Source organism: Lepus europaeus, chromosome 12 (genome assembly GCF_033115175.1).
Source record: "Lepus europaeus isolate LE1 chromosome 12, mLepTim1.pri, whole genome shotgun sequence".
Classification (NCBI taxonomy): Eukaryota; Metazoa; Chordata; class Mammalia; order Lagomorpha; family Leporidae; genus Lepus; species Lepus europaeus.
Window position 1 is genome coordinate 103,433,695 of NC_084838.1, and position 19,417 is coordinate 103,453,111.

Here is a 19,417-nt window from a genome sequence, read left to right on the forward strand (position 1 = left end):
ACAGTGAGAGAGAGACAGAGAGAAAGGTCTTCCTTTTGCCGTTGGTTCACCCTCCAATGGCCGCCGCAGTAGGCACACTGCGGCCGGCGCACCGCGCTGATCCGATGGCAGGAACCAAGGTGCTTCTCCCGGTCTCCCATGGGGTGCAGGGCCCAAGCACTTGGGCCATCCTCCACTGCACTCCCTGGCCACAGCAGAGAGCTGGCCTGGAAGAGGGGCAACCGGGACAGGATCGGTGCCCTGACCGGGACTAGAACCCGGTGTGCCGGCGCCGCAAGGCGGAGGATTAGCCTAGTGAGCCGCGGCGCTGGCCAGAAAATCAACCAATTTTTAAAAAATATCATGTAGGATCTCTGTCTTTAATGCACTGTACACTGTTATTTAATGCTATAACTAGTACTCCAACAGTATTTTTTCACTTTGTGTTGCTATGTGGGGGCAAACTGTTGAAATCTTTACTTAATATATACTAAACTGATCTTCTGTATATAAAGAGAATTGAAAATGAATCTTGATGTGAATGGAAGGGGAGAGGGAGCGGGAAAGGGGAGGGTTGCGGGTGGGAGGGAACTTATGGCGGGGGGAAGCCATTGTAATCCATAAGCTGTACTTTAGAAATTTATATTCATTAAATAAAAGTTAAAAAAAAAAGATACCACTTGGGACACCTGTACCCCATTTCAGAATGCCCAGGCTTGGAGCCCACCTCCTCCACTTCCAATCCAGCTTCCTGCTAATGCAAATCATGAGGGGCAGCAAATGATGGCTCAAGTATCTAGGTCACTACTACACACCTGGGGAGACCGAGACTGAATTCTGAGTTCCTGGCTTTGACCTCGCTGCTGTGGGCATTTGGGAACTGACTCAGCAAAGGATCTATCTCTATCTGATTCAGATTCTCTCTCTGCCTTTAAAAAAATAAATAAATAAAATCAAAAAGTAAAGTTCAGTGAAGATACAACGTTCACTAAGATTGTTTTCACATCCACAATTCTATATTCAACGCTATTAAAACTTATGCCACTTATGTTTGGTCATTTAGCACTTAAATATGTGATCTAAGGATAAAGTTACAGCTGTAATAGTAGACTTTGAACTAATATAAAACATATTGCTAGGCAAAATATTCTTGAGAGTCCAGCCAGGAAAATATATTTGCTTCTGATTTATCAGTATGGTAAAGCACTAGCAAAACACTCAAGACCGATCAATCACATATTCACAAAAACATACTTTGTTCCTTCTACAGAAGAGGATAGAAGAGACAACATTTATTAACATTTTAATGAGCCCATAAGAAAACTGACCACTTGGAACAGTAGCAGGGACTCTGACGACAGGATTTGGAACTGGCTGTTCAGTGGCGTTCCTGATAGCTCTACTGCTCAGAAATGGCCCTGCGAGGTAAGCAGCAAGGGTGCTAAGATGAAGCTTTAGAAAGAATCCCTGGCCTGCTTTCATGAGGGCAACAGTGTGATGGTACAGTTTTCCAGAGTCCTGTTATCAGTCAGGGTTCAGTGGAAGCAAAAATAGAATAAAAACATGAGGTTTGGAGTGAGTTAACAAAAACAAGATATTCTGAGAAAGTTACACTCCCTCTAAGCCTGTTTCCCTATCTATATACAAGTGTACTTTAAAAAGTTTATGAGAAAATAGAATTAGGAGTTATTTATTATGGTATAAAATATTTTGAAATCCATCAGTTTTTTCTTTTTCTTTTTTTTTTTTTTTACTTTTTGACAGGCAGAGTGGACAGTGAGAGAGAGACAGAGAGAAAGGTCTTCCTTTTGCCGTTGGTCCACCCTCCAATGGCCGTCGCGGCTGGCGCACTGCGGCCGGCACACCGTGCTGTTCCGAAGGCAGGAGCCAGTTGCTTATCCTGGTCTCCCATGGGGTGCAGGACCCAACCACTTGGGCCATCCTCCACTGCACTCCCTGGCCACAGCAGAGAGCTGGCCTGGAAGAGGGGCAACCGGAACAGAATCTGGCGCCCCGACCGGGACTAGAACCCTGTGTGCCGGCGCCGCTAGGCGGAGGATTAGCCTGTTGAGCCACGGCACCAGCCATTCTTTTTTCTTTTTTTTTTTCAAAGATTTACTTGGGGCTGGTGCTGTAGTGCAGCAGGTAAAGCTGCTGCCTGCAGCACTGGTTCCAGTCCTGGCTGCTCCACTTCCCATCCAGCTCCCTGCTAATACGCATGGGAAAGCAGTGGAGGATGGCCCCAGTCCTTGGAACCCTGTACCCACGTGGGAGACCCAGATGAAGCTCCTGGCTCCTGGCTTCAGCCTGGACCAGGCCTGTGTGTTGTGGTCATTTGGGAGTGAACCAGCAAATGGAAGACTGCTCTCTCTCTCTCTCACACCTTGCCCTCACCTCTCCCTCTATAACTCTTTCACTAAAAATAAAATAAATCTTTAAAAAAAGACATTTATTTGAAAGAGTTACATGGAGAGAGGGACAGAAAGAGCGAGAGTGAGGGAGAAGGCAATGGTGATGGCGAGGGTGAGGGTGAGGGAGAGGGAGAGGGAGAGGGAGAGGGAGAGGGAGAGGGAGAGGGAGAGAGATCTTCCATTCGCTGGTTCATCACCCAGATGGCCACAATGGCCAGGGCTGGGCCAAGCCGAAGCTAGGTGCTTCTTGCAGTTCTCCCACATGGGTGGCAGGGGCCAAAGTATTTGGGTTATTCTCTTCTGCTTTTCCCAAGCAAGGAGCTGGATCAGAAGTGGAGCAGCCAGGACACAAAACGGGCACCCACGTGGGATGCTGGCATCATAGTCAGCAGCTTTACCTACTACACCACAACACCGGCCCTGCAGTTTTTTAAAAATACACATGAACTTTTTGAAGATCTCTTGTATACACAAATATAACATTTTTTGTACCAAAATAAACTCATCTTTTAATTCATCTTTTAATTAAACTTTTTGAATCAGCCTCATACTTACCTCAAAAGAACATGGAAAAAACATGTTTGATGCAGTGATTCAGAATATAACTCCAGGGCCTAACTTTCACTTTCAGATTCTGTAACTCCAAACAAGTTACTCAACATCAAGGTACCCTACTTATATGACCTGTAAAATGAGAAGAATAGCACTTCTCTCATAGGCTTATTATGATTAAATTAGTATGGGGAAAAGTAGCACCTTGCACATAATAAGAACTTAGTAAATGTAAACTATTATTAGAGCACCTATTACAGCACTTGAAAAAAAGCAGTCACACAAAAACTATAGTTATTGTTATTTTAGGTTAAATGTTTCCTACATTGGATAAAGTCCTACATAACCCTGAAATTAGTGAACTGACACTTTTTAAAAGTTCTCAATGAAAGAAATAATGCACTTACTTGAGACTGTAGGAGCTTAAATGCTGAAAATGCTAATAGAGCTCACCTTAAGCTACTGCTGTAGCAACAAAGTTATTTCACACTGCATCCCAAAAAACAGCTGAAAGAAATGTAGCACAGCCGGCACCATGACATAGCAGGCTAATCCTCCGCCTTGCGGCGCCGGCACACCGGGTTCTAGTCCCGGTTGGGGCGCCGGATTCTATCCCGGTTGCCCCTCTTCCAGGCCAGCTCTCTGCTATGGCCCAGGAAAGCAGTGGAGGATGGCCCAAGTGCTTGGGCCCTGCACCCACATGGGAGACCGGGAGAAGCGCCTGGCTCCTGCCTTCGGATCAGCAAGATGCACCGGCCGCAGCGGCCATTGGAGGGTGAACTAACGGCAAAAAGGAAGACCTTTCTCTCTGTCTCTCTCTCACTATCCACTCTGCCTGTCAAAAAAAAAAGAAAAAAAGACTGTAGGAAAATGACATTAAAAAAAAAAGAAAGAAATGTGGCATGTGCCTGAGAAAAGCTGCAAACTAAATATCCTTTCATATTTCTTAGTGACAAGAATTCCTATTATGCCTCTAAACTTTTCTTCCACTTTGCTGCTATATATACTACTGGTACATGGCAAATGGGATGTAAGTGCTCGCTACCATTAAAATTTTTTAAACAGTCCAAAAAAGAGGACATGGAAGCATACAGCTCTCAGGAATCTACAAACATTCATTTAATTTAAAGAAAGGTTAAAATTTAAAGAAGACAGGACCGTAGTAGGTAAAGCCACTGCCTGCAGTGCCATCATCCCATATGGGTGCCAGTTCAGGTCCCAGCTGCTCCACTTCTGATCCAGCTTTCTGCTGATGGCCTAGGAAAGCAGAAGACGGCCCAAATATTTGGGTCCCTGCACCTGCGTGGGAGACCCAGAAGAAGCTCCTGGCTCCTGGCTTCAGGTTGACCACACCTCCGGCCGTTGCGGCCATTGGGGAGTGAATCATAGGATGGAAGACTTCCTTCTCTCTCTAACTCTGCTATTCAAATAAATAAATCTTTAAAAAAAATTTAAAGAAGATGGGGAAGTTAAGGTTATTACAATTACACAACTGATGAATCTTTCCATCAAAGAAAATGAGACTATTTTAAATTATATGTGGAAGGGGCTGGCACTGTGGTGTAGTAGGTTAAGCATCCACCTGCAGCACTGGCATCTCATATGGGCGCTGGTTCAAATCCCAGCTACTCCGCTTCCAATCTATCTCCCTGTTGATGGCCTGGGAAAGCAATGGAAGATGGGCCAAGTGCTTAGGCCCCTGCACCTGCATGGGAGACCTTGAAGAAGCTCCTGGCTCCTGGCTTTGAATTGGCTCAGCTCTGGCTATTGCAGCCATGTGAAGAGTGAACCTGTGGATGGAAGACCTGTCTCTCTCTCTCCCTCTCTCTGTAACTCTTGTTTCTCAAGTAAATAAATAAATCTTTTAAAAATGTATTATGGAAGGCTGGCGCCACAGCTCACTAGGCTAATCCTCCGCCTTGCGGCGCCGGCACACCGGGTTCTAGTCCCGGTCGGGGCACCGATCCTGTCCCGGTTGCCCCTCTTCCAGGCCAGCTCTCTGCTGTGGCCAGGGAGTGCAGTGGAGGATGGCCCAAGTGCTTGGCCCTGCACCCCATGGGAGACCAGGATAAGCACCTGGCTCCTGCCATCGGATCAGCGCGGTGCGCCGGCCACAGAGCACTACCGCGGCAGCCATTGGAGGGTAAACCAACGGCAAAAAGGAAGACCTTTCTCTCTGTCTCTCTCTCCCTGTCCACTCTGCCTGTCAAAAATAATAAATAAATAAATAAAAATAAAAATAAATGTATTATGGAAAACAACATAAAAATTCAAAGGTGGGACTGGTGTCATGGCATTGTGGGTAAAACTACCACCCGTGATGCTGGCATCCCATATGAGTTCCAGTTGGAGTCCCAGCTGCTCCACTTCTGATCCAGCTCTCTGCTACAGCAGTAGAAGATGGCCCAAGTGTTTGGGCCCCTGTATCCATGTGGGAGACCCGGAAGAAGCTCCTAGCTTCTGGCCATTGCAGCCATCTGTGGAATAAACCAGCGGATGGAAAACTTCTGTCTCTCCCTCTCTCTCTCTGTAACTCTGCCTTTCAAATAAACAAAATAAATCTTTTTTTTAAAAAATTCAAAGGTAGGAAAGGTCCCTGCCTGTTGTAAAGAAAATAAACTATGTAGAGTTTGAAATATATGAAATCAGTCTTTTTTTTAAGATTTTTATTTTATTTATTTATTTATTTTGAGAGGTAGAGTTACAGGCAGTGAGAGGGAGAGACAGAGAGAAAGGTCTTCTTCCACTGGTTCACTCCCCAGGTGGCCACAACGGCCGGAACTATGCCAATCTGAAGCCAGGAACCTGGTGCTTCTCCTGGTCTCCCATGCGGGTGCAGGGCCAAGCACTTGGGCCATCCTCCACTGCACTCCCGGGGCCACAGCAGAGAGCTGGACTGGAAGAGGGGCAACCGGGACTAGAACCCGGCGCCTATATGAGATGCCGATGCCGCAGACAGAGGATTAACCTACTACACCACAGCGCCGGCCCCATCAGTATGTCTTTTTAACAAAGAAACCAAGAAATCAAGCTTCTTTCACAAGCTTCCTGATTTATCAAATAGAAATGCCTTCAACCTTCTTGGTAAAAAAGGAAAGCAAAATATTGAACAGGCTATATGGCATGCTAACTTCTATATATAAATTATATATACAAATTAGACAGAAGTAAGCACATGCTTATACACTTACAAACTCATCAAAGACATCTAGAAGGATCTGTAATAAACTAGACAAAACTAATTGGGCACTAAAGTAATGCAGCCTGCAGGAAAAGAAAACAATGTAGCCAACATTCCAAAAGCTCTAGAGTCTACTACGCCATGCATGGGGCAGAAGGCTGGAAACAGATTCCTTGCCAGAACTGGGCCAAAAATTGTACCTCACAACAGCAACCTGTAGCTTATGGAGGGAGCAGAGCTGCCCTGAGCCTAATTCACACATGGAATACACACAAAAATACTTCAAAAAGTTCACAGAACAGGGGATTAAAAGTAGGATGGTAGGCACTGTGGTGCAGCAGTTAAACTGCTGGCTGAGATCCATGTACCCCGTATCAGAGCACCTGGGTTCAAGTCCTGCCTCTGCTTCCAATCCAGCTTACTGCGAGGCAGCAGGTGATGGCTCAAGGACAGGTTCCTGCCACCCACATGGGAAACCTGGATGGAGTTCCAGGCTCCTGGCTTTGGCCTGGCCCAGCACTGGCTGTTACAGACATCTGGGGAATAAGCCAATAGGTAGAAGATCTATCTTTTTTTTTTTTTTTTACAGGCAGAGTGGACAGTGAGAGAGAGAGAGAGAGACAGAAAGGTCTTCCTTTACCGTTGGTTCAACCTCCAATGCCCGCTGCGGCTGGCGCACTGCGCTGATCCGAAGCCAGGAGCCAGGTGCTTCTCCTGGTCTCCCATGCAGGTGCAGGGCCCAAGGACTTGGGCCATCCTCCACTGCACTCCCGGGCCACAGCAGAGAGCTGGACTGGAAGAGGGGCAACCAGGACAGAATCCGGCGCCCCGACCGGGACTAGAACCCAGGGTGCTGGCGCTGCAGGTGGAGGATTAGCCTAATGAGCCACGGCGCCGGCCCAAGATCTAGTGGCGCCGGCACACCAGGTTCTAGTCCCGGTTGGGGCGCCGGATTCTGTCCCGGTTGCCACTCTTCCAGTCCAGCTCTCTGCTGTGGCCCAGGAGTGCAGTGGAGGATGGCCCAAGTGGTTGGGTCCTGCACACCATGGGAGACTGGGAGAAGCACCTGGCTCCTGCCTTCGGAATAGCACGGTGCACCGGCCGCAGCGCGCCAGCCACGGCGGCCATTGGAGGGTGAACCAATAGCAAAAGGAAGACCTTTCTCTCTGCCTCTCTCTCTCACTAGCCACTCTGCCTGTCAAAAAGTAAAAAAAAAAAAAAAAATTAAAACAGATTAAAGATCTGAAGATTACACCTGAAACTATAAAACTAGAAGAAAACAGGCATCATGAAGTACAGATAACAGAAGCAAAAACAGACAAATGGGACTTTAAAAACTTAAAAAAAAGGATACATACAATCAACAGAATAAAAATCCACAGAATGGGAGAAAATATCTGCAAACTACATATCAGATGACAGGTTAATATGCAACATATATATTAATAAATGTATATAATAGTAAATAGTATACATACATATAAAACTCAACTTGGTAACAAAAAAGCAAATAAGTAGGCAAAGGTCTTTAAAAGACATTTCTCCAAAGATATACAAATGGCCATCAGGCACATGAAAGTGCTCAACATAACTGAAGAGTAATAACGTAAATCAAAGCCACAATGATTACAACTGTTACAGCTGTTAGGGTGGTCAATATTTTAAAAAACAATAAAGAAAGAAAAAAATAAATGTTGGTGAGGACTTGGAGAATCAGAAACCCTGTACACTATTAGGGGTTAGTACAGCCATCAAGGAAAACAACAAAGGAGGTTTCTCAGAGAACTAAAAATAGAACTACCATATGATCCAGCTAGCTAACTACCTAAAGGAAATGAAATCATTATTATCAAAGGGATACATACTCACACTCCCATGGCAGCACTATTCACAACAGCCAACATATGGAATCAACCAATGTATCCATCAATGGATGAAAGGATAAAGAAAATGTCACAGACATATATCTATATACATCTCTCTCTAAATATATATACATCTCTCTCTTTCTATATATATATATATATATTTATATATATAATTCATTCTTCAAAGGGGATGAAATTCTTTCATTTGTGGCAATGTAGATGGAACGGGAGGACATCATCTTGATTAAAATAAGGTAGGTATATAGAAGCTAAAAAAAAAAATCTCAGAAGAGAACAGAATAGTGGTCACTTGAGCCCAGGAAGGGAAGAGAGGAGGGAACTAAGAGAACCTAGATAACAGGATGCACAACACAGCTAAACAGGAGAGATTTGTTCTGGTGTTCTATAGCATAGTAGGGTTAAATATTAGTCTGCATTTTATGATGTATTCATTTATTCATTTTTAGATTTATTTGAAAGGCAGAGTTACAGAAATAGAGGGAGAGACAGAGAGAGCTTCCATATGCTGGTTCACTCCCCAAATGGCCACAACGGCCAAAGGCTGGGCCAGATCAAAGCCAGGAGCCAAGAGCTTCTTCTGGGTCTCCCATGCGGGTACAAGGGCCCAGGTGCTCTCCGGGTACTACTGCTCTCCCAGGTGCATTAGCAGGGAGCTGGATCGGAAATGGAGCAGCCAGGGCTGGAATTAGCACCCATTTGGGATGCCGTCGTTGCAGGCAGCAGCTTTATCTGCCATACCACAACACTGGCCGTGATGCATTTCAAAATAACTATAAATGATGCCTCTAGAGGTTCCCAATACATAGAAATGAAAAATGTTTAAGAAAATGAAAACACTAATCACCCTGATTTGATCATTAAACATTGTTTTCATGTATCAAATTCTTACTGTACCTCATAAATATGTACATATATTATGTGTCATTTTAAAAAATCTAAAAGTTCTAAAAGTGGGCAACAGACCTTACGTTTCTCTAAAGAGATGTAGAAATGACTAACAAGTACTTGAAAAGATGTTCAACATCACTGACCATTAAGAGAAACATAAATCAAAACCAAAGGGATGTTTGCCATAGCAACTAAGAAGTTACTTGTGGGGGGGACAGTGTTATGGCACAGTGAGTTAAGCTGGCACCTTCTACACCAGCATCCCCTATGAGCTTCAAGTAGCAGCTGCTCCACTTCTGATCTAGCTCCCTGCTAAGGTCCCTGGGAAAGCAGTAGAAGATGCTTGGACTCTTGCACCCATGTAGGAGACCTGGAAGGAGTTCTAGGCTCCTGGCTTTGGCCTGTCCCAATCCCAGCCATCTGGGGAGAGAACCAGCAGATGGAAGATCTCCCTTTCTCTCTCTCCTTCTCTCTCCCTGTAACTCTGCCTTTCAAATAAATAAATTGTTTTTTAAAAAAGATAAAGTAGTAGCAGCAGCAGCTACTTGGGACACCCGTATCCCCTACCAGAGTGGCCAGAGCTCAAGTCCCAAATCCTCTCCAGATTCCAGCTTCCTGCTGATTTACACTGTGGGAGGGAGCAAGTGATAATCCAAGTACTTGGGTGCCTGCCATCCACAGGAGAGACTCGGATTGAGTTCTGAGCTCCTGAGTTCAGCCCTGATCATTGTGGACATTAAGATCTCTGTCTCTGCCTTTCAAATAAATAAAACACAAGAAACAAAAGTTAAAACCAACAATGTGGGGTGGGCATCTGATGCAGCAGCTAAACAGCTACTCAGGATACCTGCATCCGTCATCAGAGTGCCTGGCTCCATTCTAGCATTCTGAGAGGCAGCGGGTGAGGGCTCAACTAGTTAGGTCCTTGCCATCAGTGAGAGAGACCCGAAGTAAGTTCCTGGTTCCCAGCTTTGGCCTGGCCCAGTGCTGGCTGTTGCAGGCATTTGGGGAGTGTACCAACAGACAGAAGTTCTCTCTTATCTGTCTCGTTCTCCCTCCCTCTCTCAAGTGAAAACCACAGTGAGAGTTCACCTCACATCTTTTAGAGTGGTCAGTATCAAAAAACAAAATAGGGGCAGGTGGTTGGCCTTGTGGTTAAGACACCTATATCCGGGGCTGTGGCGCAGTCAGTTTGGCCACTGCCTGTGATGCTGGCAGCCCATACCAAAGCATTGGTTCCAGACCCAGCTGCTCTGCTTTTCAATTCAGCTTCTTGCTAATGTGTCTGGGAAGGCAGCCGAAGATAGCCCAGATATTTAGGGCCCTGCCGCCCATGTAGGAGACCAGGGTGGAATTCCCGGTTTCAGGCTGGCCCAGATCTGACTATTGTGGCCATCTGAGGAGTGAAGCAGAGAATGGAAGCTTGCTCACTCATTTGCTCTCTTTTTCTCCCCTTCCTCTCCCTTTCTCTGATGCTCTGCCTTTTAAACAAATAAAATAATAAAATGACCAAAAGATTTGAATAGATGCTTCACAAAAAAAGATGCAGATGTCAAACAGATGCAAAGATGCTGAATATTGTTAGATGTTAAGGAAGTGAAATACATTTAGAATAGTTAAAATAAAAAATAATGGGACGGCTTTGTGCACTGCAAGTTAAGCCATAGCCTGTGATGTTGGCATCCTATATGAGCACCGATTTGAGTCCTGACTATACCACTTCTTTTTTTTTTTTTAATTAATTAATTTATTTGAGAGGCAGAGTTACAGACAAAGAGGGAGACACACACAGAGAGAGAGAGAAGTCTTCCATTTGTTGGCTCACTCCCCAGATGGCTGCAATGGCCGGAGCTAGGCAGATCTGGAGCCAGGAGCTAGGAGCCAGGAGCCAGGAACTTCTTCTGGGTCTCCCACGTGGGTGCAAGGGGTCCAAGCATTTGGGTCATCTTCCACTGCTTTCCCAGACTACCAGAAAGGAAAAGAGCAGCTAGCACTCAAACGAGTGCCCACATAGCATGCCGATGCCACAGGTGAGGCCTAACCTACTACACCCTGGCATCTGTCCCTGAGCCACTTCTGATGCAGCTCCCTGCTAACACACCTGGGAAAGCAAAGGAAGATGGTCCAACTACTTGAGATCCTGCCACCCACATGGGAGACCCAGATGGAATTCCTGGCTCCTGGCTTCAGCCTGGCCCAGCCATCACCATTGTGGCCATTTGGGAAGTAAACCAGCAGAAGGACGATCTCTCTCTGACTCTCCCCTTCTCTCTCTGTAAGTCTGCTTTCCAAATAAATAAAATAAATCTTAAATAAATAAATAACCAACCAGCCTGTTTGGTGCAGCAGTTAAGATCCTGCTTGGGATTCCCAAATCCCATATAGGAATGCCTAAGTTCAAGTCTTGACTCTTCTTCCCATTGCAGCTTCCTGCTAATGTGCACTCTGAGATGGCACATCCTGAGCAGGTGACGGTTCACACACATGTGGGAGATCTGGATTGAGTTCCAAGCTCCTGGCTCCTGCCTGGTCCAGCCTAGGCCATTTCTAGTATTGGGGGAGTAAACCAGTAGATGGAAGATTTGTTTGTCTCTGCCTCTCTATGTCATTCAAATAAAATAAATGTGTTTTGACATATCATTTTAAAACCTCACTGTAAAAGTTCTGGAATTCTCATACCTTGCTAGTGGGCACACAAAATGACATAGCCATTATGCCATTATCAAAACCCATGGAACTATATACCAAAAGTCTAAGTTTTACTGAATACAAATAATGCTTTGATAAGAAAAAAGGGTAAATACTAAAAGAAATATAATAATTAGCTTTCACCATAGTTGAGCAAGACATAAAGAAAACAATATATAGCACAAAAGGAGTAGAAAAATGTTATAAATAGAAATAATAAATAAGATGGTAGAAATGGGCCGGCGCTGTGGCTCAACAGGCTAATCCTCCGCCTTGCGGCGCCGGCACACCGGGTTCTAGTCTCGGTCGGGGCACCAATCCTGTCCCGGTTGCCCCTCTTCCAGGCCAGCTCTCTGCTGTGGCCAGGGAGTGCAGTGGAGGATGGCCCAAGTGCTTGGGCTCTGCACCCCATGGGAGACCAGGAGAAGCACCTGGCTCCTGCCATCGGAACAGCGCGGTGCGCCGGCCGCAGCGCGCTACCGCGGCGGCCATTAGAGGGTGAACCAACGGCAAAGGAAGACCTTTCTCTCTGTCTCTCTCTCTCTCTCACTGTCCACTCTGCCTGTCAAAAAAAAAAAAAAAAAAAAAAAAAAAAAAAAAAAAAAAAAGATGGTAGAAATGTCTAAATATGTCAACAATAACAACGAATGCGAGGGGCTGGTACTGTGGCACAGTGGAATAAGCCACCATCTGCAGTGCCAGCCTCACATATGGATACCAGTTCAAGTCCCAGCTGCTCTGCTTCTGATCCAACTCCCTCCTAATGCTCCTGGGAAAGCAACAGAAGATGGCCCACTTGGGCTCCAGCAACCACGTGGGAGACCCAGAAGAAGCTCCTGGTTCCTGGCTTTGGCCTGGCCCAGTCCCGGCTATTTGGGGAGTGAATCAGTGGATGAAAGATTTCTGTCTCTCCTCTCTCTGTACCTCTGAATTTCAAATAAATAAATAAATCTTTAATACAAAATAAAAACAATGAACATGTACAGGTTAAACTCACCAGTCAAAAGATGCTCTCATATTGAATAAACCACATTCAGTTGTATGCTTCCTAAGTGACCTAAAACAAAATAACACCAAAATACAAAATTAAATAAAATCATGGCCTATTAAAATGTCCAATCACAATTCCAGGAAGCCATTAAACAGTGACATCATATTTACAAATACTGTGATAGCTGTACTTATATAACCTACACTTCCAAAGTGCTGTTTTCCTGCATCTGTTGTCATTTTTTTCTAACTCAGATATTAAGCTACATGTATTGTACTCTGTTGCATTGATTCAGTAGGGTACTTACTGCCTCCATTAATATTTAAACACCACAGTGCAGGCAAGCAAACCCAGAATCATTCTCAAAGGTGTTGTGATAAGGTGATGACAATCAGGCCGGCGCCGTGGCTTAACAGGCTAATCCTCCACCTTGCGGCGCCGGCACACCGGGTTCTAGTCCCAGTTGGGGCAACGGATTCTATCCCGGTTGCCCCTCTTCCAGGCCAGCTCTCTGATATGGCCCGGGAAGGCAGTGGAGGATGGCCCAAGTCCTTGGGCCCTGCACCCGCATGGGAGACCAGGAGAAGCACCTGGCTCCTGGCTTCGGATCAGCGCAATGCGCCGGCCGCAGCAGCCATTGGAGGGTGAACCAACGGCAAAAAGGAAGACCTTTCTCTCTGTCTCTCTCTCTCACTGTCCACTCTGCCTGTCAAAAAAAAAAGGGTGATGACAATCAACAGATAAACTGAAATCAGGACAAAGTGTACCTTCAGTAGAGTTATAATTGCTTAAGTAAATTAAGTATAATTATTTATCAAGCATAAATGTGCTCACAGAATCTTTTGTACTATAAATCTCTTTGAATACAGTACAGGTCCCTAATTTAGTATTATATGCAACCGAATAACAGATATGCTATTTTCTACCTAGACCTCGTTAAATACCAGGAGATAATACTGTTGAGACTTCAGGAGAAGGAAGAAAGACTGGCTAGTTGCGATTTGAAAAGGCCAAGGCCAGACATAAAATCAAATGAACAAGGCCAAATTTTAGAGAGATGAATCCTATTTCCCAGCAGGTACAGACACACAGAGAACTGGAGATAATGGTTTGTTGAAAATAAACTAAAACTTCTTAACCTCAAAGTAATAACTTGTGATAGAAAGAGTATTATTAACTATATGAGTGATGAACAAACTGAGGCATGAAGATTAAGCCATAAGATCATACCGAGAGGCCAGCATTGTGGCACAACAGGTTATAATGGTGCTTACGACAACAGAACGCCATCTAGGAATCCCATACTGGACTGCCAGTTTGAGTCTCTGATCCAGCTTCCTCCTAATGCCCCTGGGAAGGCAGCAGATAATGGCCCAAGTACTTGGGCCCTTGTTATCCATGTGGGAGACCAGAATGGAGTCCCTGGTTTCAGCCTGGCCTAGCCCCGGCTGTTGTGGCCATTTGAGGAGTAAACCAGGGGATAGAAGATCTCTGTTACTCTTTCAAATAAATCTTTAAAAGAGAGAGAAAAAAAAGATCATACCAAGTAACAGATCTCTGCTAATCTCCATTCCTGTAACTTCATTCTTTACCCTGTTGATTTAGGTGCAAAGGGAAAGTGTAGCCAGTCCCCACTGTACATAAAACTCACTTACATAAACAGCCATTCTAAAACACACCACCATTAAAATGAACAGACTTGGGGCCAGCATTGTGGGGCAGTTGGTTAAGCTGCCTGTGATGCTGGCATTCCATATGAGCACCAATTCAAGGCTCATCTGCTCCACTTCTAATCTAGCTCCCTACAAGTTGCTTGGAAATACAGCATATGATGAAGCTCCTGGCTCCTGGCTTCAACCTGGTCCAGCCCTGGCCCTTGCAGCCATTTGGGGAATGAACCAGCAGATGGAAGATCTCTCTGTCTGTCCCTTTCTCTCTGTAACTCTACCTTTCAAACAAATAAGTAAACCTTAAATAAAGCAAACAGACTTGAGAGCAGCATGTTTGGGCTAGCAGCTAAGGATGCCTACAACCTGTATCAGAGGGCCAAGGGAGTTCAATTCCTGACTCTATTTCCCTGCCAGTGCAGACCCTAGGAGGCAGTGGTGACAGTTTAAGTGACTAGGTTCCTGCCACCCAGGTGAGAAATATAAATTTGAGCTCCTGGCTCCCAGCTTCAGTCCCAGCCTAACTCCAGCTGTTGTGGGTATTTAGGGAGAAAATCAGTAGATGGGTGCTCTATTCTGTCTTTCACTGCCTTTAACATAAAATTCTGACTAATCCAATATGTCAATCTTATTTGGATCCTTATTCAAAATGACCCATTAGTTAAAAATCTGATTAAAGGTGCTAGCATTGTGGCACAGAAGGTTAAGCTGCTGCCTGCAATGCTGGCATCCAATATGAGCACCTGGTGGCTGCTCCACTTCCAATCTAGCTCCATGCTAATGCCCCTGGGAGAGCAGTGGAGGATGGCTCAACCACTTGGGCCCCTGCAGCCATGCGGGAAACCTGGATGGAGTTCCAGGCTCCTGGCTTCAGCCTGGCCCAGTCCTGTAGTTGCAGCCATTTGGGGAGTGTACCAGGAGATGAAAGATCTCTCTATTCTCTTTCTCTCCCTCTCTCTGCAACTCTTTCAAATAAATAAAATAAATCTTTAAAACCAACAACAACAACAAAACTCCTGTATTTTAAGAGTAATGGATCAGATGATTTTTAATTTTATTTTTATTTATTCCAAACAGGTACTTCTTTGTAAGTGTTACTGAACAAGGCAACTGACAAAAACTCCTCTCAGCTGACAGTTGGACAAATTCTAAGAAACACTGCTTGGCAAACCACAACAACTAAATTGTTCCATCAGTATGTGCCAGTCCTAATTAATAAAATTATCTCCAAGTACTACCCTCCAGGATTTGAATCTCAACTTCTTTAACTGACATACTGTAATTTTATGGTAATGTTATCATAATCAAGCAATAAAAGAAAACTCCAGTGACTAAAACCCCAAAAGATAACCAAGACATCTGCAAAACACAAGCAAATATGAGAGATGCTTAATATTGTAGAAGCATTCAAATATAACTATTCTCACGTATTGTACCAAAAAGTCAAGAAGTCTGGAGGGGAAACTATTAAATGCACATATATTACACGGAATTCTTCAATTAACAGTAAAGTAAAATAGATGGCATGATTGATTGGAACATGGCTATAGCCAAATACAAATCATAACCATCCAAATAAAAAGATGATGTATGATAGGATTTTTCCCTCATAGGTTAGAAAGCTGATTAAGATGTTTAATTAAATGGAAAAAGTGTTATATAAAGTCTGTACTATAAAGTTTAGACTGAGCTTCTATAATTGAAACCCTTAAATTATTAAGTAAATTGTATTACTTGCATCTAGTCCTTAAGAGACTTAACATTTTCATCCATCTCTTTCTGGAGAAATTTGGTAACCATAGTCACGGCAGGTAGGAGCAGCTCTGAAGGAAAGGTTAGCAAGGGCGGTACAATTTCCCATTCACTATTACACAAAGAACAGCCCCTCACCCTCAAGAACACCACTGTCCAAGAAAAGAAAAACAAATTACGAAAAGATGGTTTCTAAATTGTACACCGATATTATGTGCATACAAAATAATCTACTTCTTTTGCTTTTCAGAACTAATGCTAAGGAAACGATCAGAAATGAAAACAAAGATGTATGCGCCAGAATGTTTATCACTGTGTTTTTATATTGTGGAACAAACAATCTGTTCAAAATTAGAAAAAAAAAAAATAATCATATAGATTGCATTGCATCCATGAAATGGAAGGCTATGGACTCTAAAGAAATATTATTAAGGACTATTTAGTGACACGAAAACACATTCACATTTTGTTAGTAAAAAGCCAGATATAAAGCTTAATCCCCATTAATTTATAATCAGGAAAGAAGATTAATTTTTAAAAATTAATTAACATTTTCTGCATGATAAACTTGGCTGACCACACTAATCTATATTCTACATCTTGACTGCAGGAACCAAACAGAATAGAGTAGGAAAATTCTATCACTCACCACTAAAGCATATTTGATTTATGGGTTAATTTTCAATCAGTGTCTCATATTACAATTTTTTTTCATAGAAAAAGAGGTGGCAGGACCATCCTTTGGGGCATTTTATGCAGCATTCCACCAACAGCTAAGATTTAAAAGCACTAACAAATATTTAAGTCAAGTCCATGTTTCCATTATCTTTCCCTAAAGGTAGCTTTGCATTTTCATCCATTGGATAGATTTCATGGTAATTCCACAATTTTGAGAAGGTATTCTAAATATTAGGGAGGGAACATTTATATATAATTGAAATCAGAAATAAGTAATCAGAGGAACTGCCTGAAGATCCTTCATATGTAATGTAAAAAAAAAAAAAAAAAAAGAATAGGTTTGGGAGTCTGAAACAAGATTCTGTTATGTGACCTTGGGACCATGGCTTCTCTTAGTCTTAATTCCCTCACCATAAAACAAAGACAACCATAATTTACTCCACAGGCTGTAATAAACTTCAAATTGCCAGCACAGGCCTAGTACATAGTGGGGAACTCAGGAAATGGTAGTTAAAAATAATCATCCAGCTGGCTAATGTACAGTCTCAATTCTATTAGCCTATTGAAAGAAAGTAAATTCCACTGCTAATACTAGTTCTAAATTCAACGAGTCCAAAATGACCACTGCTTCATGCTATCATTTATACCAATTAATTATGCCGGACATCAGCCGCTACAATTATCAATCAAGTTGGCAAGACCTTGAATGAACACAGGTGTATGCAAAAAGTTCATGGAAAATACGTACTACAAAAAGATTTTGCACAGATTTTTTTTGACACCAAAATAAACTTATCTGTCAATTTCAGTTTTCCATGAACTTTCTAAAGCACCCAATATTGCTGGGGAACTCAATTTAAATAATGAAAGGATGGGAGAAAGACCTCCTGTTATTTAAAGAGACTTAAAAAATAAGTTAAAAGAGGTAAGAAAGAAAACAAACAGGTTAAGGACTGATGGGACAACCAACTCCATCACAATGCCATCTGGAGGCTGATGGCTTTCACCAGTCAGGGTCCAGTAGGTCCAGTGCAATTGGGAGGCAAAGGCTCCTACACAGCACGGCACGCTTCGAATTCCTACTCATGTCTGATTATCAACACAGAAAACGATGGCTGAAACAGAAACATTAACTCCAAAGAAAGTACTAAGATTACAGTCCCACTTACATGCACATCAGTATCAGTGAAACGTTCCAGATTTCTGATGACAGATTTTATCGCATTAACTGTTGCCAGCCCTGATTGGCACAGGAAATCACTGTAAATGCAAGTATCCCTGAGCCCCTACAAACATGCATCAATTCTTGGTTGAACGTTTCATAAAAAGCCGAATTTTCTATCTTAAAGCTAAAATGTGAGTTAAATTTCACCAACAAGACTGCACAGCCTTCATGGTAGGGGCTGCATGATATGAAAAATTACACTGCCACTTGAAGAGAACTTCTAGAAGCTCCACAACACCGGATGTGATCCCTGAGTTGTATTTGTTAACTCCCTTCCCAAGATGTAAACGCTGATCATAAAGTCCTCAATTTCCCCTACAACCATCCAAGGGTTTTCTTCCCAATCAGGCAAGGAGAGAATGGATGGATGGATGGATGTCACCACTGCATTTAAAAGGATGCTGCTGCATCCTATTTTGCAAAGTGTTGAAGAAAGGAATTAAGTTGCAACAAGAATGAATCAGCACAAACCCATCAGCAACTAAAAAAAAAAAAATATATATATATATATATATATATACACACACACACACACACACACGTATTCTGCTCCCGGCGGGTTTAGCGCCCTTGTGTAGATGTTAACATCTTTCTGCCTCAACAAGTTTGCGCCCGCAGGTGCAAGGCGGCGTTCAGGACGTGGAAAACGGGTACTCAGGGTGGCGACTTCCCAGGTCTGTCACAGACTCAGAGTGACCTTAGGGGCCTGAACAAAAGAAGTCATCAAGCCTTGGGCCCCGGGGCTGAGAAAGAAGGAATCGAGCACAAAGCGAGAGCACGCGGAGCACGCAGGAAAGGAAACCTAAGTGAGGGCGAGGGTTTTGTCTGCTTGCAACACGGTCCCGGTCCCCCGGCACGGGCAGGCGCTGCAAGAGCGAAGGGAACCCGACTCCGATGCCCACACAACGCGCTCCCGCCATCTGCACCCAGTTTAGACGACTGCGATATTGACTTCCTGAAACTGCAATAAGCTACGACGACACCACACAGTAGCCCCTCCACAGCGTTCTTCAAAACAAGGAAAAGAATGAACAATCTCGTCAGAAAGGGAAGAAAAAGCCTGGGTTCCCCCCCGCGCCCCCAACCAGGACCGAGCGGACACGCCGGCCCGGACTCGGGCTCGCCCCGCGCTTGCTTCCCGCCGGGACACCCGGCCGGGCCCCCGGGGTCCCGTCCCGCACAGCCCCGCAAGCCGGCGCGGCCGGGGGGCGTTCCGGGGAGGCAAGGGGACCCCGCGACGTGGGGACGGTGGGAACCGGGGCGTCCACCTGGGCCGAGCACCGACCTGGGCGTCCCGCCGTCCGCTCGCGCCACAGCGGCTCCGCGGGCCCGCAACGGTGAGCACGGCATTCGGCCCGGCGAGGCCCCGAACGCTTTTTTTTTTTTTTTTTTTTTTTTTGCCTCTTCCCGCCCGATTTCCCGCGCGCTCCAGCCCCTCCCCCAATCCCGAAAGACGCCTTCTGCCTCGAAGACGCCCCTGCGCCGCCCCCTCCCTGTGCGCGTGAACGAGGCTGGT

General features: G+C 44.5%; 1 protein-coding gene across 9 annotated transcripts in view; it reads right to left on the reverse strand.

Moving 5' to 3' along the window:
* RMI1 (RecQ mediated genome instability 1) overlaps nucleotides 1-19,410 on the reverse strand; it is a 147,392-nt gene extending 127,982 nt beyond the window's left edge. For 3 of the 9 annotated variants that reach the window (XR_009867696.1, XR_009867695.1, XR_009867697.1), the window contains exons 1-2: nucleotides 19,187-19,400; nucleotides 12,586-12,645 (exon numbers count right to left, since the gene is read on the reverse strand). Coding sequence is in view for 1 of the 9 variants with exons in the window: in XM_062208621.1 (XP_062064605.1) it covers nucleotides 1,308-1,461 (154 nt within the window). In the remaining 8 variants the exon portion in view is untranslated. Of the gene's footprint in view, nucleotides 1-1,307; nucleotides 1,613-12,585; nucleotides 12,646-19,186 lie in introns of those variants that run through there. The other 6 variants (XR_009867693.1, XR_009867694.1, XR_009867692.1 and 3 more) reach the window with 5 other exon arrangements.
* Nucleotides 19,411-19,417: the final 7 nt, after the last annotated feature.